Source organism: Etheostoma cragini, chromosome 13 (assembly GCF_013103735.1).
Source record: "Etheostoma cragini isolate CJK2018 chromosome 13, CSU_Ecrag_1.0, whole genome shotgun sequence".
NCBI classification, from domain to species: Eukaryota; Metazoa; Chordata; class Actinopteri; order Perciformes; family Percidae; genus Etheostoma; species Etheostoma cragini.
In genome coordinates, this window is record NC_048419.1 from 6,316,833 (window position 1) to 6,343,835 (window position 27,003).

Below are 27,003 nucleotides of genomic sequence, written 5' to 3' on the forward strand. Positions count from 1 at the left end.
GATTGACGTACAATCATAGATCTGCATTGTGCATCTAAGAAATACATTTGTAGCAGCAAATATAAAAACAAAAACAAAAACAAAAAAAGATGTTTCATTTTTTCATGTGAAGACCTGAAACATTATTTCATTTTTTTATGTTTTCATTTTTGGTGTTCATTTGCACTGATATCTCAAAAATAAAGTACTAAAATGCATGACCTAGTATGATTGTGTTCCTCTTTTTGTAGTTTGCCATTTAGTTGTGTTTTAGCTTTTTTTCTATGCACAAACTGGTGATGTTGTTGATGATGATTTTATTTATATTTCTCTACACTATTTCAAACAATCCATGCGTTTAAGTGGTCACTTTTACAGTTAAATCAGGAGAGACTTATTTTTTAAGCGCAATCGGACAACAATACATGTACTTAACAGGGATTTTCCTGGCTCAGAATGGGCCTTGGGGGGGAGGAGGAGGGGAGGCTACACACGGCAGTAAGCAGGATTGGTACAGTAGACAAGAGTCTGTTTACTTATTTGACAAAGATCTATACATGTTTCTGTTATTTCTGACTATTTGATAAACAAATGGGTATTAGGCTTGAGAAGATGAAACCCCAGTTAATAAAACTGGTTCAGAAAAATAACGTTTGTATTTTTCAAAAATCACCGAGAGAGTTAGTCACAGCTGAACCATAAAGCTGAGATCAGAGCTCGCATTAATTTTACGTTCTGCTTGTTCAATGGTTGTTTGGGAAATTGCTCTCAATCACATTTAGAGAGGATTTGAATTGCTATTCTCAACTCTCACCACTTTGGTGCTGGTGATTTTCTTTTGGTGCTGGCTTAAAACCTTTTGAGTGGGTGTTGCGTAAAAGATTCCTCTATGCAGAAACAAAAAACGATTGACATGGTGCAAAATAATGTTTAGAAATGTGAGGAGTTGTTGGGGATAAGATCCCATTTGGGGGGCGGGGGGGGGGGGGGTAGTGATGTTGGCCACGCTAGACACTGGTGTGGTGGTAAAGGGGTGAAGATACTTTGCTGAACATCTGGATGGGTGAGATGTGCAGGGCTTCTGATGAGCTCAGTGGAAGAAACCCTAGCACAAAGTAAAGAAACCGATAATCTGGCACCGTACATCTAATCTCTGTCTTGGAAATCACAATTTGAATTTGCTCCGCGAGTTACTCTGGTATCGTGTAATGCTGCTCATTAACTATGCCTTTGTAGCTGAGATGGACCTATCACATTGGTGTATCTGATAAAGGTGGGCCAGTGGCGAGCTGCACCAATCACATCGGTGTATCTGATAAAGGCGGGCCAGAGGGGAGCTGCACCAATCCCATCGGTGTATCTGAAATAGTTGGGGACAGAGATGAGCTAAACAGTTGATGACAGTTTAATCTAGCAGTTAGCTCCGCGTGTAGCTAAGCATATGGGGCTCTGGATATGTCACCCCGTGTGATGTTGTGATTGGGTGTAGTGTTATCGAATTGCGTGCCGTGAGACGTTCAAATGCTCACTTAGTGCGGCCCTGGAGATGGACGACTTTCATTACTCGATGCCAGACCCTTAATCCTTTCGGGTTTGGGTCTGGATTTCCAGGCTACTTAATACAGAGGGGCTCAACTGTTTGGGTACCCCAGGTACAAATTTGTATTAATATGTATAAAGAAGCCAAGAAAAGATGGGAAAATCTCCAAAAGGCATCAAATGACAGATTAGACATTTGTATAATATGTCAAAAAAGATTTTATTTCCTTCATTTACATTTTCAAAATAACAGAAAACAAAAAAATGGCGTCTGCAAAAGTTAGGACACCCTGCAGAGTTTCTAGCATGCACCGCCCCCTTTGGAAAGTTGAGACTTGACAGCGTCATGGATTGTCCTCAATCATCGTCTGGAAAGACCAGGTGATGTCTTAAGGTTTTAAATGTCCGGACTCATCTGACCTTGCCCCATAATCAGCACCATGGCTTCTTCTAAGCAGTTGTCTAGAAAACTCTCACTGAAAATAGTTGACGCTCACAAAGCAGGAGAAGTCTATAAGAAGATAGTAAAGCGTTTTCAGATGCCAAATTTCTCTGTTTGGAATGTAATGGAGAATGGCAATATTCAGGAACAGTGGAAGTTAAAGCAAGATCTGGAAGACCAAGAAAAATATCAGACAGAACAGCTCGTGTGAGAAAAGCAAGTCCAAACACCCAGAAAGACCTGGCAGACACTGGAGTTGTGGTACATGTTCTTCATGGAAGAGTCAAAAATCAGCAATTGAAGTTTTCAAACGAATATATAGACAAGCCTGATGCATTGTGGGAACAAGTTCTGTGGACCGATGAGGTTAAAATAGAACTTTTTGGCCCGAATGATCAAAGGTCCGTTTGGAGAAGAAAGGGAACAGAATTTACTGAAAAGAACCTCTGTCCAACTGTTAAGCATTGGGGGGGGGGATCTATTGTGCTTTGGGACACTAACTTGATGGCATCTGTGAAAAAGCTGAAGTTAAAGATCTACAAATAGATAATGGTCCTAAACACACCTCAAAATCCACGGTGGATTACATCAACAAGGGTAAACTGAAGGTTTTGCCATGGCCTTCACAATCTCTTGACCTCAACATAATTGAAAATCTATGGATGGACCTTAAAAGAGCAGTGCGTGACAGACAGCCCAGAAATCTTAAAGAACTGGAAGACTTTTGGAAGGAAGAATGAGCAAAGATACCTCAAACAAGAATTGAAAGACTCTTGGCTGGCTACAAGAAGCGTTTCCAAGCTGTGATACTTGCCAAAGAGGGCAGTACAAGGTATTAACTCTGCAGGGTGCCCGAACTTTTCCAAATACCTTTTTTTGTTTTCTGTTATTTTCAAAGTGTAAATTAAAGAAAGAAAATCTAAATTTTGGGGTACATATTGTACGAATTTCTAATCTGTCATTTGATGCCATTTGGATATTTTTCCATCTTTTCTTGGCTTCTTAATAAACATTAATACAAATGTGTACCTGGGGTGCCCAAACTTTCGAGCCCCACTGTATATGTCCTGCCTCACAATAAAGAAGTGTTATTTGAAAAGAACATCAAAGCCAAACGGCACTTTGTGAAATCAAAGACTCTTAAAGCAGAGTGAGAGGATGTCCTGTATTTGCGTTAAAACCTGTGCTTCTGAGTTGGCTGCTGTTGACTACAGTGCTGAGTCTTAACAAAGACAGGAAAGACACTGAAAGGAGGGAGCACAGAAGGAGGTCACCAGATGTACACTGAATGCCCTACGGATGTGCCTTACAAAATGGAACATCTTTTATTTACAACCCCAAATAAGACCTCATTGCGCAGTCAATACAAAACCTTAATTCTTGGCGCGGTGGAGAAATTTGTCCAATTTTATGATCATTCCCTTGGCATGAGAAAATCAGCCCATAGCGTGAGACTTCCTAAAAGGTGAAGATGAGTTCAAGCTAAACTCCCCCGCGTGCAATGCGTGTTTGAATCTGGAGTTCAGTGAGTGAACAGACGGCTTTTTGTCTGCAGTGCACTTTTAAAGTCGCAGCTCCTCAGCCCTGACTTCCCCTTTTATTTAATAGTCCCCATGACTGACTGCACTCTCTTTAAACTCCAAGTAACCTTTCCCCTCGGTGAACTTCTCCATTTTCAAGATTGTTATCAAGGCTGAACCACCAGTAACCTCCTTGATTTTATGTGATAGCTAAAGCGGCGGCAAACATTAAGTCGCAAGTTGAAGCTGAGGTCAAGGTGTAAAAAGTTGACAATCAGCAGTTTGTCTGTAGCTCCTCTCTTTGATTTCCTGAACTCAGCATGAGGCCCAAAGGATGTGAATGCTGCACACCAGGTTACCAATGACTCAACTATAGAGGCCAAGGACTCGGAAGTCCCATGACAGGCTTCTTTCATAGTTGTGAGGCCTCCAAACACTATTTCCTGGCGTTACAGATGCTCCTTCTCTGACAAACAACTTAATGGATGGATACATAGGAAACACATGCGCTGTTACAAACACCAACTACTCTTGTGCATAGATTGGAGTGGTAATGAGATACTGGCTTAGATAGGTGCTTTGTTTATTCACATGGAGGCCACACAAAGCTAACACTTGTCACTAGTTGTCATGGTGATTGGTGTGATAAATATGCTCACAGATGTTCAGTCACCCTCTCTTCATTCAAGTGTTTGAACTTTGAGCACATGGTTTGACCTACCATGTTATGTAAACACACACACACACACACACACACACACACACACATACACAAATACACACAAAATACTCTGTTACAAGTAAAAGTCCTGCATTTAAAAGGTTACTTAAGTAAAGTATGTACATCAGGACCATGTACTTCAAGTATTAAAAGTAAAAGTACTCAATGTAGAAAAAAAGTGTTTAGGATCCAAACAGTTGTGTTTAATGGGCTCATCATCTCAGCTGGACTTGTAGGCTGTTATATTTTTGGCTAGTTTCATTTACAAAAAAACATCAGATTTTATAAACTACATGTGTTCTGTGCAAAAATCTTCATGTGCAAAGAACTGGTAACTGAAGCTGTAGATAGATGAAGGTAGTGGAGTAAAAAATACACTATTTCTCTCTGAAATGTAGCCGAGTAGGAGAAGAAAGTGGCATGAAAAGACTCAGGAAAAGGACAAATAGCTCAACATTTGTACTTAAGTAGAGTACTTGAGTAAATGTACTACTGCAGTGCATGCAAGAGAGCAACGCCTCAAGTCAGACAACAATAAAGCGGTTAGAGCAAACACCTGGGGAAACTCCCGCTCTGAGAAAAGGAGGTCATATTGGTATATTTTGTCAACCTACTACTAGTTCCCCCAGTGGGGCCTTTGCTTTTGAAGATGTACCTCTTTGTGAAGTCTGTTCCTTAACCCCCCCCCGGGGGTCGCAACCTTTCTGCCCCCCCCTCCTTGCCCTGACCTGGCTGATCCTGTTTCCCGGGACAGGATCAACTGTTGGCCTGCAGCTGTGGCATCCCCCCACCCTCCCTCTCAACACACACACACAAACAAACCACAAACACCACCCACTTTCCTCCCCCCTTCCTTCTCCAGCAGTACATTCAGCCCATTCTTCTGACATTTAATGTAAATGTGACATGAAGTGGCAGCATGTCTCAAGCCCTTTTATTTTCCTTAACGCCTGATAGCCTCTTGACTCTTGCTGCTTCCCATGGCTTCCCAGTCTACACACATGTCATAATAAGTGGTTAGTTATAATAAATGACTATTAGTGAGCTAAAGCACAAAGGTTATTCACATGCATTTGTTTCATCAAAAAAGTCACCTTTTTTTTATTGTACTTTAGCATATTTTATTTCATCTTAGCACTTGGTTCACATACAGGCCCAAAAGAGTAACTTAGTTAGCAAAGAAAAAAGGGACAAAGTCATAGGGGAGGAAAAATTGGCCAAACCTGAAAAAACTTTTTTTATTTTTCGACCTAAAATGCTATGCAAGCCGGATCAAAATATGCGAGGGGCCGGATTTGACATGTGGTTTAAAGGATAATTTAGCAAGTAAAGAAAGTCACAGTTTGTCATAGTTTTGTCGTGGTGCAACTCAATTTTGTGTGAAACCACTCAGTGAACAACATCTCTCGTAGCGCATGACGTACGTCACAATATGCTCGTTGATTGCCTTCCTCGATAGCGAGCTTAGTTAGCTATGATCCACATGATCCACCAGCGTTAACTTAAAGGTGCACTGTGTGTTCCTGCATGACGTCACTTCTAGATAGATAGATAGATAGATAGATAGATAGATAGATAGATAGATAGATAGACAGACAGACAGACAGACAGACAGACAGACAGATAGATAGATAGATAGATAGATAGATAGATAGATAGATAGATAGATAGATAGATAGATAGATAGATAGATAGATAGATAGATAGATAGATAGACAGACAGACAAATCGATAGATAGATAGATAGATAGATAGATAGATAGATAGATAGATAGATAGGTAGGTAGATAGATAGATAGATAGATAGATAGATAGATAGATAGATAGATAGATAGATAGATAGATAGATAGATAGATAGATAGATAGATAGATAGATACTTTATTCATCCTGAAGGAAATTTTAGGCATCCAGTAGCAAGACAACCATAACACAACAAACACGTATACACACAAAATGTAATTAAAAATTTAAAATAAGAATTAAAAATCACTCAGAGAAATGACCATGATAAGGTGAGATGCTATTTTAGACTGTGTGTAATGATGAAAGTGCGAAAGGGATCAAGTTAAAAAGTGAACAGTGCACAAGATTATGATAAAAATATGGACCATGACTATAAAATATAAACGTTATAACCTGTTGACGTTACAAGTAAATACCAAAGAAAACAAGGCAAGCTTGGCCCTCCCCCCATGTTTCCGTAACTGTCATGCCTAACTGACTGACTGCCACTAACCCCCACCCCCACCCCCATCCATCTTGTCGGTGATTGGCTGGAGTATTTTGTTGTGTTTTGGTGCCTATCCTGTGCCTCTAGTGTTCATTCGACGTTTACGACCCCTGTGTTGTCTCCCGAGACCGGGCTTTTTCACTGGGGGCAGGCAGCTAGTGGATCAAGGAGAAATACGGTTTGAGAGAAAAAATTAAATTGCGCTGAAAGCATGCATGAACTCATGGTGCACCTTTAATTGATGTGTTTTAGCCAGCGTCTTTTTACCAGCCAACATACAAAAGAAGGCGCAAAACATCCTCTCATGTGAGTAACGTTACAACCCGGTACGAAACACACAGACATTGTAGCTTCAGCGAGGAGTCCCCCTTGCGACTTTGGGGCGAGTAGTAGCTACGCAGTTTCCCAGTTTTTTGCTGAGACTTTCTAGACATGCAAAATTACCTTTTCATTTGATAAACATAATTAAGTGGTGCTAACGTTAGATTAAACAAAGTAGTGCAGCGAGCTAGAGAAAGAACAAAGAGAGAGAGAGAGTGAGAAAGGGTTGCTAACGTTAGATACGACAAAGCGGTGGAGTGCGCTAGAGAAAGAACGGAGAGAGAGAGAGAGTGAGCAAGTGGTGCTAACGTTAGATAAAACAAAGCAGTGGAGCAAGCTAGAGAAATAACAGAGAAAGAGAGAGAGAGAGAGAGAGAGAGAGAGTGGTGCTAACGTTAGATAAAACAAAGCAGTGGAGCGAGCTAGAGAAAGAATAGAGCTTAGAGAGTGAGAGAGTGGTGCTAATGTTTGAAATAAACAAAGCAGTGGAGCGAGCTAGTGAAAGAATGGAGAGAGTGAGAACGAGAGAGTGGTGCTAACGTTAGATTAAACAAAGCAGTGGAGCGAGCTAGAGAAAGAATAGAGAGAGAGAGAGCAACAGAGAGAGAGAGAGTGATGCTAACGTTAGATAAAAAGCAGCGGTGGAGCGAGCTAGAGAAAGAGTATAGAGAGAGAGAGAGAGAGCGGTGCTAACGTTAGATTAAACAAAGCGGGAGAGCGAGCTAGAGAAAGAACAGAAAGAGAGAGACTTGTGCAAAGTGATTTCCCTGTACAGGGAGCACCCGGTCATTCCATTTAACTTGCTGTGCTCCAAACTCCATTTTTTCTTATTATTGTGAAAAAGATCTGGCTACTCCGCTTGTCATTGGTCGGCTGTCAAAAAACGGATGTAGGGCGTTTTTTTCAAAAAATGACTTTTTTGAAAACACAGTTTACTCCGCAGGATTATAATTTAAAAAAAAGAAAAAAGAAAAGACGCTTAGTGTGAACATAGCCTTCATAAATCTGTGACCCCATCAGATGTAAAGTACAAGAGTAAAGTGCAAGAATTTACAGTGTTTTTTTATGGATTTCTCAGATCAATGAGAGCTATTTTCAAATGCTTCTCTATTGGTGGTCATGTGCAGCATGTACACTAAACAGACCCAATGTAATATTCATGATGAGAGAGAGTCCCTGTGGTCCACAGTGCCGCCTGTCAGCTTGAGGGATCTTGGCTGACACTGGGAGAACATGGATGATGTTTGCAATGTCAGATTAGCACAAGGCTAAATGTTTTACAAACTGGCTAGGGACACCTAGCAATGTCAGTCTCCCGTCCGCTTGTTTCTACCTTCACAGCCCTCCTCAGAAGTGGAAGCCTTCTCTTGGTAAGTCTTTGCATTAAGGTTCTTGCTCATGCATCTGAAGGTTTTGATTCCTGCAGACAAAGGCAAATCCCCTCTGTGGTCAACAATGTCTTCGCCCTGACAATGACTTTGGACCTAAAGAAAGCTATGATAACAATCATCTCTTACCAAATTCAAACTCTCTTCAAACATCTTAATCAGGAAATGAGTCATCAACAAATGCTGACACTGCGGTTAAGCTGCAGGGTCATGAACTTAAGTAAACATTTCTCAAAATCCCCGGTAGAATGAGAAAGGGCCTTTCAAAGTCAACCAGTCTGGCTGAGAGCAGCTTGGGATGTGAACTTTGCGCTGCAGGGGCGAGAGCCAAGCATGCCAAATTGAACTCTTTTGAGGTTTTGCTCTAATGTTCCAAGTCATACAGAAAAAGAATAATAATCAAGCTGCATCTGGCATTCAGAGGGGATTTAGCTACATCTCAAAAAGATTGTATTTAACAAATTTGAGCCATCACATTGTAAGATATGACAAGGGAACAGAAATTTGTTGTATTCTGCGTTGTAATGCTGAAGCAGTAAAAAAGCTCCAAATCATAATCCCAGTCTTTAATCACATCTAATAGTTAGCATTAATCACATTTCGTTTGGTTTTTAGCCATGTGGCATTGTGGCTTTATGGAGTTTGATCCACTACTTTGGCCCAGACTAAATTGTCTTAACCTATTTTATGGACTGCCATGACATTTGGTAATGATCTAATGATGTTTCCCTCTGAAAGACATGTAATAAGTTTGTTTTTCACCAACTTTACCTTTAGCACCATCATCAGGTCAAAATTTCAATTTGTCCTCTGGTTTATGACCAGAAACTGCAGAAAACTACACTCCCGTTAGCCTCAGCTCTACTTTGTGTTTATTGTGCTAATTAGCTAATGTTAGTATGCAAACATGCTAAACTAAGATGGCGGACATGCTTGACATTTTACCTGCTAAACATCAGCATGTTAGCATTGTCATAATATGAGCATATTGCCATGCTTTTGTTAGCATTTAGCTAACAGCACCACTGTATAGCCTCATAGAGCCGATAGCGTGGCTGTAGACTGAGAAGAAATGAGATCTCTATGTATTTTACTCTTTAAATTATTTCATGTGATTTTTTTTAACATTTCATAGGATGCAGGATCTATAATTGAGTGACTATAGATTATATTTATCATTGATTTCAACTGTATCTGCACTCAGCACAGGTGAGTATAAAAAACATATTAAAAAAACATGATAAAACAAGTAAGGTAAGGGGCATTATCTTGGCTTTTTATTTAATCTTTTTTAAAATCGTAATGAATATGAAATGTAGTAAAATACCAAAGGAGACTGACAAGTGGAAATGGCCATTGTCTGCCATAATACGTATGAGAAACCTAGAAAATGGCTGAAATCCTGACAAATAAAGATCTTGTCAGGATGCTCTATACATCCAGCCACGGCAGCGCTTAACTACTTCATCCTTTACACTGTCATAAAATCAATGCTCTTATTGCACTCTGAGGAAAAAACAGCAAATGAAAAGGACACAATCAGTGTTGTTCATAATGAAATGAACTTTGTATGATTGCTGCCATGATTGCTTCTGAAACAACACATTGATATGTGTTCAGTGCCTATAATCCCATGCTGTGCTGTGATGCCTTCAGGTATAGGCTGTGTTCTTATTTTCAGTTTCACAAATTAACAACTATGGTGGACGTCCAGGTCTGCATTTGATATTAAATGTGAGGATCAGCTGCGAAAATCTCTGCGTGGCTCTGTAATTTCCCTTGACCGCAAAACACACACTGAGGCTTATCTCTCTTATATGAAGACCAAGGCCTCATATTCGATCCCAAGCTTTAGTTTGGAGGGAGAAATAAAAAGGCTTTCAGGTGGAATATCAGTTTTTATGGTGTCATGCTTTATGACAGATAAATATCCTGTTGGAGAAACTATAAGTCAGCAGGGCTGAAATTAACCACTAGGGGCCTGCTGCAAGAAAATGGCTGAATTTGATTGATATTATGATGATTTTTTTTTTCAGGAAAGCAACTTGCTAGTTATAATTCATGTGTATCAACTTGATGTTTTAGTTTCCATTGCATGACCAAACCCTTATATTAGAGAGTATCACATTGAAATGATGTGTAATTGGATAACCAGTTTTAAGATTCACCAATAAAGCAGTTGCCCTCTCTGTGCCTTTAAAAAAATTGGGGAAATATAATTAGTTTTAGTGTGCTTGGACAAAACTGCCTGCTTCAAGAAGTGATCCTAACAATCATATCAAATTTCATAATGACCGTGCCAACTCATTTTAAACGTAAAGCCTTTATGTGATAGACTACAGTCGTAAAAATGATCACAACTCAATTCTTTATAGTGACCAGCACAATGGTCTGCTCCAGAGCGGGTGGATGATAATGGATGCTGCTTTGTCAGCCAGATTCAGGGACACATCATTGCCGCAAGCCCTTAGTTAATAAAAAAAAAAAACGCTTTAGTCACAATAACTCCACAGTATCTGTCTGCAGCGTTGGAGCCCGCTTTTAGGACCACTTCTCAAAACATTTTTACTCATTCATTTTCCAAAACTGCTCATTCTTCTTCAGGATCCCAGGAATGTAAGTAACGAATCTGAAGCATGCAGAGTAAAATAAAGTGCAACTCATAGTTGAAGCTATAGTCTGGAATTTCTGCCGCCCCATGAGGATTTCTAAGTACGAGTACTAGTACTAGTGCGCATCCACATGATACATCTGTGACCTCGCTCTGCCCCACCCCTCATCCACGCAGTTGCTAGTAGCCAAGGAGGACACGGAGGATTAATAAAGCATGATGGACTCTTCAGAAGAGGTGATCATCTTCACTTGAAGACAGAAGTCAACAGACGCCATAATCTTCTGAACACAGTCACACTGAGACATGCAGAGAGGTGCTCCTGGGTAGCTTACCTGGTAGAGCGTGCGCCCATTTAGTGAGGTTTACTTGTCAACACAGCATTTGTGGCTTCAACTCCAACCTGTCGCCCTTTGATGCATATCATTTCCCCTCTCTCTCCTTTCATGTGTTAGGTGGTTGTCCTATAGATAAATGCCCACAAAATAATTTGGGCTTTCTTTCAACTTTCTTCTTAAAAAAAACAAAATATATGTATATATATGTAGAGAGAGAGAGAGAGAAAGAGAGAGTTGTGTGGAGCTGATCATCTTAATTAGCTTTGGAGCAACTCATTTGGCAACGGCTTGAATTGAACTGATGTTCATTAATACAAAAAAATGTATGCACTAAAGCTTTAAAGCACTTACAATACATCTTCATTTAATTATTGATGCAGTACAAAAACAATCCTCGGATCCCATGATATACATAGTGAGACGTGGCAGGTTTTCCCACGGGGTAAGTAGATGTCCTGGGGCACCAGATCACAGAGGACCCCACAATCACGTCCACTCACACACACACGCATCCACACACATACATTGAAGAAACATCTGGGACGTGTATGTTAAGAAATGGGACCTTTAATTTATCTAATCTACATATCGTAATTTTAGATTAGACAAACTTTACTGATCCCAAATCAGAACATTTCAGTGCTACAGCAACAACATACAAGACACATACAGGATATGCAAGATATATTAAAAAGGATAGAATACAACGACTACTCAAAATTGCATAAAAAATACAAAGGAAAGAATGTACATGAGGCAAATAAAAATTTCAAGCCTACTTAAGCTGTATTTATAAAGCTAAAACCTGTGTTTGTGCAAGTTGCACTTAGTGCAGTATTGTGATGTCTATGAGTCTTGTCTAACACTTAGGGATGAAGTGTTAAAAGGTTGTATTGCCTGTGGTAGGAATGGTTTCTTGTAGCTATCTGCATCCATCTTGGTTTTCATGTTAACGAGTACTGCCATGTTCAAAACTGCAGCTCCAGTTTGACTTTACCAGTTGATTCATCAACTTATTTCCTGATTGGTTTCCCGACAGCTTCCCAGATTCTCTGACAGATAGCTCTACTTCCTGCCTTGAGGTCAAACTGTGTGATGTGTCTGCTGAGACAAGAAGGCTGTTTTTAAGAGGTGTTCTGGTAACCTTCACACACTTGGGCGGTCAGTCAATATTTCAGCACGCTGCACACAGAAGGTATAAAATATTGATTAAGGTGCAGTGCTGACAAAATTGGAAACAGACTTTGTGATTTATAAGGCCACTTGATTTACCAAGTGGAATCATTTTCATGATTCATTTCCCTTTTGCACATTCCTGCTAGTTTGGCCGGGTTGGCTCGGGGGGTGGAGCAGGTGCACATATGCTTAGGTTAAGGTTTATTCCTTGACGCAGAGGTGCAGGGTTTGAGTCCAACCTGTGATGATTTCTGGCATGTCTTTCCCCTTTCTCACCTATCTGTCCTGTCAAATAAAAGTGAAAAAGACCAAAAATAAACTTGAATTCCTGCTGCTATTGTGGGTTGTGAAAGTGCTCAAGCTGCTGCTCTCAAGGAGGATGTTGCCATCTGCTGGAGGAGGGCTGAATGACAACGCAACATTGAACAGCAACTGTGTGTATCCTACTGAATAAAAACTTTATTTTCAAATGATATCCACTATACTGTATGTTTGTGCATATGCAGTCAAATGGCACTGAGCATGCTTCTGATATCCATTATTCTTGTAATGAAGTTGTAAATATACATCTTGATGAAATCCTCCTTTAGGACGTCTGCATTGTTGCCAAATCCTTCCCCCACTAACACCACCAAGTTCAGACTATTCCCATTAATATTTATATGTGCTAGTTAGATGACACCATTCATTTTAACAAGGCGTGCTGACTGTTTCAGTTATAACTGTTACAACAATGCTATTCCTGAACATCTAAAGGATGACCCAGTTCTGTGTTCTCTTCCATCTTGCACTGAATAATCACAGCTGGCACATTTGAATGCCCTATGTTTGGATGTAGATGTTATTCTCCGCTTCTGAATGATTAGGGCAGGTATTGAACAACTGAAAGCAGTCCCTCTATCCATAATATTCAATGTTAATTGTTAAAACACAAGTGGGCCAAAATGGGATGTCATTACAGGCAAAGTGCACCCCAAAATAAAAACAAATACACATTTTTCTCTCAAACTAGTGCAATCTATCAATCTAGATTGTTTAGTTGTGATTTGCCCAGCGTTGGAGATATTAGCCGTAGATAAGTCTGGCTTGTCTCAAATATAATGGAACTAGAAGGCACTCTGCTTGTGTAATGTAAATGGACTGATCTTATATAGCGCTTTGCTAGTCTTCTAGACTACTCAAGGCACTTTTACATCATACAGGAACCATTCAAAATTCACACACATTCACACACTGTGGTCTAGGCTGACGTACAAGGTGCCACCTGCTCATCAGATAAACGCTCACACACATTTATACTCTGATGGCGCAGCATCGTTGGCAACTCGGGGTTCAATGTCTTTCTCAAGGACACTTCAACATGGGACTGCGGGGCCAGGGATCGAACCACAAACCTTCCGATTGGCAGGCAACCGCTGATCCACAGCCGCCCCTGCTCAAACACTATAAACAAGACATTTAAAAAAACTCAAAAATCTCAACAGCAGTGTGTCTTTTCGGAAATCATGAACTGGTTACTCAAGATGATCCACTCACAGTGGGCAACTCACACCAAAACACTCTAGATTGATAAATATACGGTACATATCTATTTATATATATATAAATAGATACATATACAGTAAATAAAATTAAATGTTAGCATGTCTAATATCAGGTTTAATCAAGAGGTTTTACAACTTTATGCTGTTGTCATAGCAGCTCCCAGAGGCCAAATGATAGTTCTTGACTTAAAAGAGCTGAAGATAAAGAGCAGTTCGATTTGTGTGTATTTTATTTTATCATTACTATTAGTTTTGATTAGTACAGAGCACTGTTGTCACCTAATCACGTTAAGTACTGCTGTGTGCTGCTGATTGTGTGTGTGTGTTTATGTGTGTGTGTGTGTGTGTGTGTGTGTGTGTGTGTGTGTGTGTGTGTGTGTGTGTGTGTGTGTGTGTGTACTAACAAAAGGAGGCTGACCCACTCATTACTCACTGGCCCGATCCCAAAGTGAGCCCCGAGGACTAAGGATTCGCAGACTTAATTGATCTCAGGTGCTAAGTGAGTGTGTGAGGCCATATGGTCAAAGATAGATATAAATGGGATTGGGACAGCACTTTACAAGATCACATGTTGCCTTGGCGACATTTACTAACAAAGATGTTGCTGACACTTACCGGTTTGGGAATTTTTATTTTAAGTTTGTCGCTTTCCACACAGCCAAGGCCCAGGAGACGGCTGGCTGATTCCAATTTCTTTCAAATTCTTGTTTTACAAGCTGGACGACAGGTTGTTGTTTGCCTTTGTAATGTCCAGATTTTCCCTGTCTCCGCGGTAAACGTCACAACGCTTTGAACTGTGGGTAATTCCCTTTGGTAAAGTCTGCATTGATGCAGACCTACATAAAGGGCTCGGTGAGTGTGTACTCAAACCCTTACACACTTTGAAATTTGACATTGGGACAACCCTAAGCAATTAGGAATTTTGCGAGAACGTGCACCAAAGTGAATCTGTGAGTCAGGACTTTGGGATTGGGCCTCTTTAAACCACATCCACCTACAGGTATAAATAAAGTCACCTTGACTTCCAGTAGGTATACTGAGGGGCACATGCCATTGGGTTGTACCGTAGGCTATGAAAGCCTTTATCTAGCTCTAGCACAACTATATTGAAAAAACAACACAAAATAAAAGATAATGGCAAGAGGGAAAAATTATCAATTTCTAAGGACAATGACCAAGTCCTGAAGTGTTTCTCCGGCGGCACCAAATGCAACCTAACCGAAATGATTCCTTAAGCAGACGCCTGTTCATGAAAGGGATTTTTGTGTAAATACAGGGGTATGAATAAAGGCATATTGCCACAATATGTAAAAGTATGTGTAATTTGCCTTGGTGATTGGTGCAAACATAAGCAAGCAAACATTTTAAACATTAAAGCTTTAGTACGTAACTTTTTTGATAATAATAAATGTCCGTTACATTCAAGCTGTTGCCAAATGAGTTGCTAAAAAGCTAAATAAGACTCTCAGCTCCACACAACTCTCTCTGTATTCCTCAGTGTGACTTTGTTCAGGAGATTGTGGTGTCCGGTGACTTTTGCACACAGAAACTCAAGTGAGGATAATGATGTATACAAGGATGCAGTATACTGTATCCCTCAAGGGGAAAGTACAATTTACACTCGTTGTTGTTATTGCACACATTACACAAGATAATGACCTCTTCTGAAGTTGTGTTTTTTAATCCTCCATGCGTGACTATGGAAGGCTTGTGTCATGTGGATGCTATAACAGTGTTGTTGTCATTTTTTAGAATTCCTTATGGGGGTGACAGAAACTACACACTAAAGCTTTAATAAGAAATGTACAATAAATACAGAAAACAATTATATCCTGTACATACAAAGTAACTGTTGCATTGGAAAAGAATAAAGAGGCTGAATGGGCAGAATGGGCATGAATATGTATGTGCAATGGGCAGATGTAAAGTCCAGGATGCAGGTTAGTGCCAAGTGTTGTGACTACGGCTGACATCAAGTAAATGTGAGTGGAGGACGACTGGGTCATATACAAACCTGTTGGCGCTGTAGGTGAACTGCAGGGGGTCCAGGAGTGGGTCGGTGAGGGTTTTGGGTTGAACCAGAACAAGGCGCTCAAAAGAGTTCATAACCACAGAGGTCAGGGTGTTGGGTCTGTCATTCAGATCAGATTCAGAATCAAAATCAGAAATACTTTATTGATCCATGAAGGGAAATTCTGTGTTGCAGTTGCACAGATTGGATAAATAACAAGTAGAAATATGAATAAAGAAATATAAGTATAACTATATCACTGCAATTAGACTTTGCTTGTATAATAGTTTTACTTGTTGATCATTTGGCTTTTACTGCATTAACACCATTGTGTATACTCATTTTTAAGGATCTGTTGCAGAAATTCTTCTTCCAGAATGTCCATTCACAGGAAAGTGGAATCCCTCAAACGAAATACCAATTCCACCATGAGGATTCGGTGCAAAAGAAGAATAACATAGAACACTACCTGAAGAGCCCTCACCGGACCACCTGGAGGAAGTTCATGAATGAATTATGCTCCCCAAAGAGCCAAATGGGTTAAATGCAGCGCCTACATATTTTAGCAAATTATGTGTATGGATTTGGTAAATATTGAGCAACACATCTTTCACAGCTTTCTTATCTGTAGAATTTAAACTGTGCAACATAGCCTATAACCTTGTTCTGTGTCCTTTTCAAATATTAGCTCTTTACTGTGCACAAATGGTAAATCTAAATATGAATGTGACTTAAAATGGATGCTACGGTCTAGACCTGCTCTTTTATGAAAAAGCGCAATAACTGTTGGCGCTATATAAATACAATTGAATTGAATTGAATAATAGCCCACTACACAGTAATATTGATATACTAAATATGCTGAACATTTGCAAGTGCATTCCCTTTTGTAGTGGTCTATTCGCATTAGGCTATTTAACTCTTGTGAATACAGTAGGCCTATGTCTAGTTCTTAGGTTAATAAGATAATATTGCTTATTTGTTATGATATGACCATGACGAACACACACAACAAAACGTAAATAACAGGCCAACGTTTTTTTCTTTTTTTAATAACAGGCCAACGTTTTTTGTTGTTTTTTAATAACAGGTCAACGTTTATTTCTAAAAATCTGATCCATTACGTAAATGCAGTTTAGACAGACGTGAGTAATCGATCTTAGAACTCAGGCAAGGCAGAGCAATGTTTTCATGCCTGCTGACGACCTACGCTAGTTACTCTGCCATGGCGCCCGTTATGTCGCTGACTGAGGAGGGGACATCATAACATCGTGTTTTTATTCGCTTTAGTGAAAGATAGCCTCTGCGTTTCGCTTCTCCCGGTTTGAATTTAATTACATTTATCTCTGAACCCGCCATGACCGTGGAGCAGAATGTCCTCCAGCAGCATTCTCAAAAGGTAAGCTTACAGAAGCTAACTTGGTGGCAAGCTAACTTTAGCCTAATGGTATAGCTAGCTATCTACTTAGTTTTAAGGCTCAAAGTACCCTCAGAGATGACAAACCAGTTTTTGGGGTAGTAAGATTAACATTAAATAGTCCGTTTATTCTGTTTACGGACTGTTGCTAAGGCGCTGTGTGTAAATCGCGAGTAAATGTTTTCAAGTTAGGCCTTACGTTATCTAACGCGTTATCCAACATAAAGCTAGCTGCTAGCCACAGTTAGCCAGCTAACGTCACCGTGAAGCTACCCCTTAGAGTTGTTTGTGTTAGTTGGGCTACGTTAACGTTAATTATAGCTTAAAAGTTCATACTCGTTTATGTAGAGGATACCTTTCTTTGTAACATTAGCATACTGGGCTAATTATGTCGTCAGTTAAAATGAACAAGGCCGAGTGACAGTGAAAGATTTAACTAACGCTAGCTAACGTTATGTTAGTGTCAACTTTGTATCGTTAGTGTTTCGTTAAATCTTTTATTTTGACGGGACGTTTAGCTAAAAGCTTTACACCACCGACACTGTTTAGTATTGACAAGTGGATATTGTGTGTTTGAGTGTGGGCAAATGTTTCCTAGGTTACGCATCCCATATCTGGTATCTTTGTTTACAAAGCATGACTAGCGGCGAAGGTAGAAACATAGCCTTGATGCTTGGCAGGGATTGAGTAGCAAGACAAGTATTATAATGGTTCATAACTGAGAAGGCAGATGATTATGTTACATTTGATCATACCTCTCAGTTTACTAAAGTGCATTTAGGGTCTATTGCGTTGCTTAGGCTTTTAGTATTGACAGGATTTAACCCTAGTATTTATGGACGTAACCTCTGCGACCACGATGCCCAGCGTTGCCAAGCTTTGGCTAGTTATGACGTTTGCTCTGCTAACGGTAGTCCAAATGTAAAAAAATAATAATTTCGCATAGGAGTGATGAAATCAAATCTGACTGGTTTGAATCACAGGCAAAAATAAATACTTAACCTTTCCGTTGATGACTCAAACTTAAAAGTAGCCATGTAACACACACCTTATTATGCAGTCTGACCTTTTTTCAAGGGCTGAAATGAAACCATGATTGACAACGTCCGTAAAGGCAGGCTAAAAATTGTCTTACACTGGAATGAGCCATTGTAGTATAATAAATAAGTATACATCTTTTGTCTATGCTTTTATACTAAATATTTGTTTTTTTAAATATAATAATAAGTTAGTGTTGGGCAATATGGAGAATATCAAATATCACAACATTTTTGACCAAATACTTCCATTTCGATACCGCAACGATATTGTAGTCTTGACTAATGGTGCTTTCACAAAATATTTACACAAGGAGATTTTTGATAAATAAAAATCAGTAATGTGGATAGAATGACTAAGTGGGTTAAATCAAAAATAGTCTGGTAAATTCAGAAAAGGACATCACTTTTCTGTGATGTAGCCTTTAAAATCAGGAAACGAAACCACTTATACCATATTACAATATCTGAAATCTATCTATTCTCATGTCACGATATCGTGTTGATATTATATAAATATATTGCCCAGCTCTAATAATAGTCTACATATGCAAAGCTTTACAGGAAAAGCTTCACGGATTTGTTTTGACAATGCTTAAGTGTGTGGTGGAATATAGTTATAGTCATGACAGTTGTACTACATAATTAGAGCACTTTATCAGACCCGGGTACGGTTTAGGTTTTCGTGTGTGTGTGGGTGGGTGGGTGGGTATATCTGAGTAACTGCTCCTGTTGTTGACTTGGCCCAGATCTGCCACAGGTGTTACTTTCCTCACACTTCAGTGGCCCTGCCATCCTCTGTGCCAACACTCTGGCCTCCATCAGTCTCTGACAGTGACCAAAACACACTGGCATCTTAATGTTTACTTGTCTCCAGTGATTGAAACATGGTCAAATGTAAAGCTTCTATAAGTGCACAAGTTCAAAATGTAATTTGTGTGACTATAACGTGTAAATCTGCTACGTTTAAAGTGTCAGAGCTTTAGAATATTCAGCTGTCACATTCAAGGTCGATAATGAGAGTGCTAAAATAAATATATGGATTTACACAATAGTAATGTTCTGCCTGTATTCCTCTCTTTCCTTATGTTCAGAATCTACGTTGCTTTTTGCTGTAATGTCTTTGTGTTCTAAATAGGTGGAAGGCACATGATCTGTCCATTTAGTGCGGTAGAAGAGCCCAATGATGCTCTAAACGCCCACTTTTATGAGAATGTGCACATAGTTAAAGAACCGTTGTACCCATCACAGCTGCCAAATATGAGAAACATTTGCGATAAAGTTGAACATCACGTTAACAGTATTATTGCGATAAATAAACATATAATAAATTGTATTTAGTGCACATTTTCTGCAATTTTCAGTATTTTTAAATTTAACAAATTGTTGAATTTAAAACAAACAATTTCCAACATTCTGTTATAGCACAAATTGAACATTGAATTGAATATAAAAGGCACCACTAATAAAAAAATGAGTGCCATTATTTACTTAAGTTTCTTTTAACTAACACTAAGTGTTTTTTGTGGTGACGATTAATGATATATTGTGCACTTTCCATAAATCAACTGATATCAAAGTTCTGCGTTCAGTGTTCTGTTATAACACAACAAATTGCTTCTTGAATTTAAAAGACAGGAAATTAAATGATTTCCCACTTTCTTTTATTGAACACATTGTACATTGAATTGAATAAAAAATGCAGCACTAAATAAAGAATACCCGCTACATTTTGAGGTGCAGTTTTCAGCTGATATTTTCTTTCAACTAACTGAGACTCAGTTAGTTGGTTAATGCGCCACTTGATATTGCGATGATAAAAAAACAATATATTGTGCGCCCCATTATCTCTGAATGGGAATTCAAACTTTTGTCTAGTCAGCCAAAGCGTGATTTATGATTGTGCACGCAGAGCTTTGGCCTTATCCTAGGTAAGTGGCGGGTGGTTTTGTCTTCAGCGTTGGTGTGTGTGTGTCAATCTCTTTAAGAGAATAGCAGGACCGGCGTGCGTGTGTGGTAGAGAAAGGGAGTGACGGTGATTATCCTCAGAGCAAGTAGCGACACTAGAGTCATAGTGAGAGAAACAAAGTTTCTCCCCAGTTCTGTCTGATCACAGTGGGAAATATGTAGCAGGAGAAGTTAACACTCTCCTGTATTTCATGATGTTTATGGGGGGGTGAGCTTGCTTGGATGGCCACTCCTCAGGTAAAGAACGACGTCCCCAGAGCTGTCTTCCTTCAGGATACCACAGTAGGACCAATGTGGTTCTAATGTCTTTGACCAAGCTCTCGGTGCTTATTCTTCAACTGTTCAGTATTGGTTGTTTTTTATTTTCCACAGTTACTAGAGATCAGTTTAATGGTAGGCCCTCTGAGCCACCATCTATAAATTAATGGAACATGATATTGGTTCGCACATTGCTTTGTGTTCACTGTGTGTGATTAATGAATGTATAATCAATAGGGCTGGGTATTGCCAATGATTTTGCCAATTGATTTGATTCCGATTCACAAGGTAATAGGTCATCTAATAATGAAGTAATCTATAATATATTTGATATTGTGGCATTGCACATAAAATTTGAGTCATTTATTTCCAACGCACCCGCCAATCTAAAAATACTTTAAGTGCAGAATGTTGTGGGTACATGCTTGACTGACGACGCTGTATTCCTTTCAGTTATTTAACCTTGCCGTGCCGGGGGAAAGGCTTACACAATCTTCATTTGTGATCAACAGTTTTTCTCCCTAAAATCAAAGTCCTCCCCAATTAGATTTTTGCCTTCTTGAAATTGGATAAAGTTCTCTAGTGTGCTTGATTATAATTATGCACATGGGCTTGTTGATAACTGTTTTTACATGTAATCTATGAAAAAAAATCGTATTAAATGAACTGAGCACAGCACAAACTGCGTTATTTTATAACATGTCACTTTCCCATGCCTGGCTAGTTTCCATTGCCTTTTGTGTAGTAGCTGTAGCAAGTCCATTAAATATAAATGATGTCCATGACATAAATGGTATACAACGTTGCCATGAATGTTTTATGCAATCTAAGACGTGTGAAAACAACCTACAGTAACTGTTCCTAAACCAAAGAAGACCCCTTTGAACTGAAACTGTTGGCCGCTGCAGCTGTGACGTTACAGTCAGTGTTCCTCTCTTTTAAGATTCAAGACTTCTGCCTGGCACGCTGACACTAAGTGCTCCCCCATTATCTGTAGCGTGTTTATTCAAGCTTTGCATTGTGGGTTAAGTGTGTGTGGTAAAACCACGCAGTCCAGCTGGGTTTGACATCAGTATGTCTTTAGACTTCTGTGAACTCATTAATAGTAAAGAGAATTGACAGCTTCAATTAAATCAAACTATCCTATACATATAATATATTTATCCAGTAGGACTGCATAATATATAATTGTTTTATCCTCATCGCAATATCAACTTGCGCAATAAACACATCGCAAAAGGCTGCAAAATATCGCAAAATACACTCATAGATCCTTTCTGTTAGTTGAAATAAAATAGCGGAGAACTCCACTTTAAAATATAAACTGTCAATCTTAATTAGCATTGCCATTGTTATATCCAATTCAATGCTCAATTTGCTCAATAAAGAAATGCTGAAAATGATTTAATTTGTTTTAAATCCAACAAGCAATGTGTTGTATTTTTGCAGAATACTGAAACCAGCAGAAATTAATAAATTTTATTATCTGTTTATTTATCGCAAGCAATACTGTCATCACAATTTTCAACAACGTTATCACAACCCTAGTGTCCAGATCACTGCTGTGTAGGGCCCGCATACTGTTTTTAAATGATTACCCAGGCTAGTAAAAAAGAATAGCTCAGGCCTCAGAGGCCAAATGGCTAGTTTTAATGGAGCTGATATTGATACGTGACACGGGTCTGAGATCCTTAAATCTATTTGTAGGGTAAAGCAGCAGGTTACCTTCTTTTTTTCCCTCTCTGCTATAATCTCTGGATGGTGTTGAGCTAGTGACACAAAAATTGCTTTTATTATTTTTATTATGCTATATGATTATGCTGGATCTTACTCCACCTTTTTTCTTTCTTTCATTCACCCCGCCGTCACTATAGGTGTGTAATAGCCTTATGAGTAGCTCCATTATTAATTTAGTTAAAATGTTGGCTTCACTCTGACAGTTGTGGTTCCTCCTCTCTTCTTCTCCCTTCAATAGCACCAGCAGACGCTTCTAAACCAGCTGAGGGAGGTCACAGGCACCACAGACGTTCAGCTGCTTCAGCAGGCCCTGCAGGTACACTATGTAACACATGCATTACAAATATATCAACACACAAACACTTTCAGATTTTAGCTAATGCAGAAACAGTTTCTCTCTACAAGCTTTCTTCATATACTCATCCAAACACTGCCACACAGCAAAACATTCACCCTGCTCTCAAAGAAGCATCACCACATATTCTTTTTATATTTTTATTTCATGTCAATGGTAGGTGATGCGTCTCTACCTTGATCCCACATTTGACCCATTCATATGAAACTGCTGGTCAATATTAAGCTCTGGGCATCACAGAGTGTGTATAAGTAATTCCACACAAGTCACTACTAAGCCATACAATTACACGGTTTTACATTAGATTCTGTAAACACACACTTTGGCAATCTAAGCAGTCTTTTTTTTTTTTTTTTTTTTTTTTCTTTCTCCAGTTCAGTTGTATTCCTCAACTATTGTTAACATGAGCTATCCTAAACAGCAACCACATTTTTCAGGTCTCACCAAGAAACCAAGGTTGAAAAATATATGAAAGCTTAAGCTGAAACAGGGTTCAAGTTCTTGTTAAGTGTTCCTGCAAATAATTTTCCCGTGTTTTTACTGAAATGACTGCAGGTGAGCAATGGAGACTTGGCCGAGGCGGTGGCGTTCCTGACAGAGAAGAATGCCAAGGTTCCTCAGCAAGATGAGACGACCTACTACCAGACGTCGCAGGTGGCCAGCGACAGATACATCAGCGTGGGGAGCCAGGCCGACACAAGTGAGCAGCTTACTTAAACCTTTGGCAAGGAAGTTTAAGAGACCTCACACAGGGATGATTAGAAGAAAAACACATATATGCTCAGTTTACAGTTTCATAACATCTGTATAAGATTTCTGTCTTTAAATTTTAATTAACAATAAACCATGCTTTAGCTTTGTTGATGTGGATTATTTTATATATATTGTGATAGCATAAATCCCCATGCATAATAAACAGTAGTTCCCTATAGGACTGAACGATTTGGGGGAAATCTAATTGCGATTTCTTTTCTTTTTTTGCCAGATATTGCGATTACTATTCGATTAGTGTTTTCCTTTTATTTTTTCTTAAAAGTTTAGCTAAAGTTCAATATTCTCTGTGTAACAGTTAAAACATGTCATGGAGCACTATAACATGAGACACAACCAAACGCATAACACTTAAACTCTAAAGTTAAGGTCGCTGGTTCAATACCCAGACCCACAAGGTAATATCTGGGTGGGGAAAATGAAAGATTAGCGCTTGTCACTTTCTCACTGACGTGCCCTTGAGCAAGGTCCTTAACCCCAACCGCTCCAGTGGAGCTGCTCAGTGGCCAGCAGATCAGACTGGAGCTGTACTGGGCCGCTTCCAAGTGTTAATGTGAAACTGTGTGAATGAGACAGGTCATCATTGCAAATGAGAATTTGTTCTCAATGGACTTACCTGGATAAATAAAGGGGAAAAAACAATTCCAATAAAAACATATCAGTACTTTCCTGTAACCTGAAATGGCTCAGTTCAAACGCAGCATCTACATATTACACCTTCTACCATCATGTTAAATAAAGTCATACAAAATAAATGAAACATCCACTGAAATTTCTCTTAATGATCTGTGATATGTAACATTATTCCAGCATTTATCTTAAGGAAAAACTGTAAATAACAAAAAGAGGAATACATTGTTTTTAAACCAAATGTTACGTGGTCTTCACGATTAGCTAACCGCATTCTTTCAAATCCTGATTTCAATTTGAAAACCATTCAGCCCTTGTTCCTTAAAGAGAATGTGAAAAACTAGAGGGTATATAATACTTCCCTAAGTTGTCTGAGTATAAACCAAGATAAAATGGGTGTTCATGCAAATCAAATTACAGCTTGTGTGTGTTTTCTTGAATGCAGATGTAATTGACCTGACCGGGGATGATAAAGATGACCTGCAGAGGGCTATCGCCCTCAGCCTGGAGGAGTCCAACCGGGCGTTCAGGGAGACAGGCATCACTGATGAGGAGCAGGCCATTAGCCGGTGGGCTCAGCAGCATTACTCACTAATAGGAAATGTGCCTAGAAATTTCTGACTCAACATCTGACCAAGAAAGAACAAACCAATCCGTGGAAGAAAAATAAAAACACAAGACCCCTATTGTAATCATGTCCCGAGCCGATTCTAAGCATCAATATTAGGGCTGATCCAGGCACATTTCTTTTGGGTAAAAATACAGATGATCAAAATCAGATCCTTTCCTTTCTGAACTCTACTGAGTTTTCTCCTCAACTCTATAAGCTATTTGCTGCATATGCAAGTAAAAATGTGAGTGTATGAACGTGAAAAAGGATTTGTTTACACCAGGGATTGACTGTCACCTGTTAAAATGACAAACGTCGCTGATGGCAGATCATATCAGCTGTCACTAATAAACATTGATTCTGTGAGTAACTTGATGGCAGGCTAACATTTAGCTGTTGTCGAGTTTATGTGCTCTCTCTGGCCGGGTCTGTTCTCTGCCAGATCTGTAGTCAAGATTGTTTATGAGGTATGAGAAGCATCAACATGTAACACCATGTACAACCACAAGTGGACACAGTGTTTTCACTGAGCGATACATCTAATACATCACATGATAGTTACATAGTAACAACAAATCATCTTAGTATTAGAGATAAGTAAACTTTGTTAAAAGAAATGCAGTTTTGAAATTTGAAGATTTCCACACTAGGTTTGATGTTTATTGTGGAATAATAGAATGGAATTAATATTTAAAGCACCACTTAAACCTCGTATTTTTCCTTTCATTCACCGTCCAAGGCTTTGCGTTGGTCACTTACCTTGTCATTCATGTAATTCATTTGTTATGTCCTCACAAACGGAGAATAAAAGCCTCATGAATATTACATTTTAAATCACAACCTTTATTATAAAGTACAATATGACCTGAGTGAAGTACAATGCTAAGGAGCCACAATCAAGCAGTTCAATTGAAATAGGGAGCATCGTGACAAGGCACTTGAACTTTGAATATTAAGAGGGAAGAAGTTTGAAAATAGCACTTTTAGGAGATGCAGTGCGGGATAACATGCAACAGGGGAGCCAGTAAGTGACAGCACCAGCATTGTGAAACCACCTTTATAAAATCATAAGAAATGTAATTGTACATAAAGCAGGTAATTCTACTGCCACTTAGTGGGTTGAGCTGGACAATGGTGATAAAGCTAGAAAAAAGCAAGTCCATTGCCTTTTATTCAAATTGTGTTTTGGCATCCTCTTTCTTTCTTTTATTCCTTTCTCTCATAGAGTTTTGGAGGCCAGCATAGCAGAGAACAAGGCAAGTCTGAAGCGGACCCACACAGAAGTATGGAGCGATTCACCCAACCCATATGACAGGAAGAGGATAGACACCTGCCCTGTTGGGCTGAAAAATGTTGGCAATACCTGCTGGTTCAGTGCTGTTATACAGGTGGACAACCACACACACACACACACACACACACACACACACACACACACACACACACACACACACACACACACACACACAGGTGTTTGAGGTTGATTTTGCCATTTCTTCTAAGTCTTTGCTCACACCTAGTTTCTTTGTCAATAGGAAACTTAGGAACACACCAGGAAAGTCAAAGTGCCTTTATATTTGGTTGCATGTAATTGTAAAGATGCAAGAATCAATGCTCTAATCTGCTCTAGTTTTCTAGTAGTAATTGATAAGAGAGTAATCTAAATGTTTATATGCTGGAAAAAATGCTAGAAAAATTTAGCCCAGCTGTCACAAAGACTTCATTTCTTATATGCTATTGATGTCAGTGGTAGACTGTGAGCTGATCTGAAATATGCCAAATGAACACTGGATACACCGTCACATGGTGCCTGGCCCCTGTGTGTAATGAGAAGAAGACACTGCTTGTCCCTGACCCCGCTGCACTTAGTGCAAGCATAGAAGTAAACAACTTTTTCTTTTCATAACAAGATATCGAAATCTCGACAATATCACTTTCATATTCAAAACAGAAATGAAACACCATGACCTGAAGTTAAAGCCGTGAGCGTAAGTGGCTCTTGTAATGGTTGTCACCGCTGTTAAAAGGTTGAACATGCGATCCCCCAATGTGTGCAGTTTTGTTACATGTAACATGATCGCGCTAAACAGAGTTCAATTTTCTGGCAAATAAATGTTCTTTGTCTTTGTTATGTTAAACATTCCATAGTGTGTTTCCTTACTTTCCTCCATCACCTCAGGTTGTTTTTCAGGACTTGTATCACATGATGCAACAAACACTAACATATCATTCCAACTAGTACGTAAAGGGGTCAGGTTTACGTCCTAATTGTCTATAATCTATCTTATTTCTGTTTCATGTCAGATGCATGTGACAGATTGACTTGCATTGGTTGAAATTGCTAGAAAAGAGGTCCTAATGTAATTGCAGAGAGCATAAGCTTTTAAATAAGAAATTT

At 39.2% G+C, this 27,003-nt stretch overlaps 1 protein-coding gene and 1 long non-coding RNA gene across 7 annotated transcripts in view; one reads left to right on the plus strand and one right to left on the minus strand.

Moving 5' to 3' along the window:
• Nucleotides 1-4,276: 4,276 nt before the first annotated feature.
• Nucleotides 4,277-6,627, minus strand: LOC117956135. Its single transcript, XR_004659186.1, has 4 exons — nucleotides 6,340-6,627; nucleotides 5,704-5,740; nucleotides 5,150-5,151; nucleotides 4,277-4,289 (listed from the first exon to the last, which is right to left on the minus strand). It is a non-coding gene; the product is annotated as an uncharacterized LOC117956135 (long non-coding RNA).
• A 10,331-nt stretch (nucleotides 6,628-16,958) lies between these two features.
• usp25 (ubiquitin specific peptidase 25) overlaps nucleotides 16,959-27,003 on the plus strand; it is a 37,159-nt gene continuing 27,114 nt past the window's right edge. For all 6 annotated transcript variants that reach the window (XM_034891046.1, XM_034891048.1, XM_034891049.1 and 3 more), the window contains exons 1-5: nucleotides 16,959-17,221; nucleotides 22,478-22,555; nucleotides 23,150-23,294; nucleotides 24,441-24,564; nucleotides 25,831-25,993. In XM_034891046.1, the coding sequence (XP_034746937.1) occupies nucleotides 17,180-17,221; nucleotides 22,478-22,555; nucleotides 23,150-23,294; nucleotides 24,441-24,564; nucleotides 25,831-25,993 (552 nt within the window). In that variant the 5' untranslated portion in view covers nucleotides 16,959-17,179. The remainder of the gene's footprint in view (nucleotides 17,222-22,477; nucleotides 22,556-23,149; nucleotides 23,295-24,440; nucleotides 24,565-25,830; nucleotides 25,994-27,003) is intronic.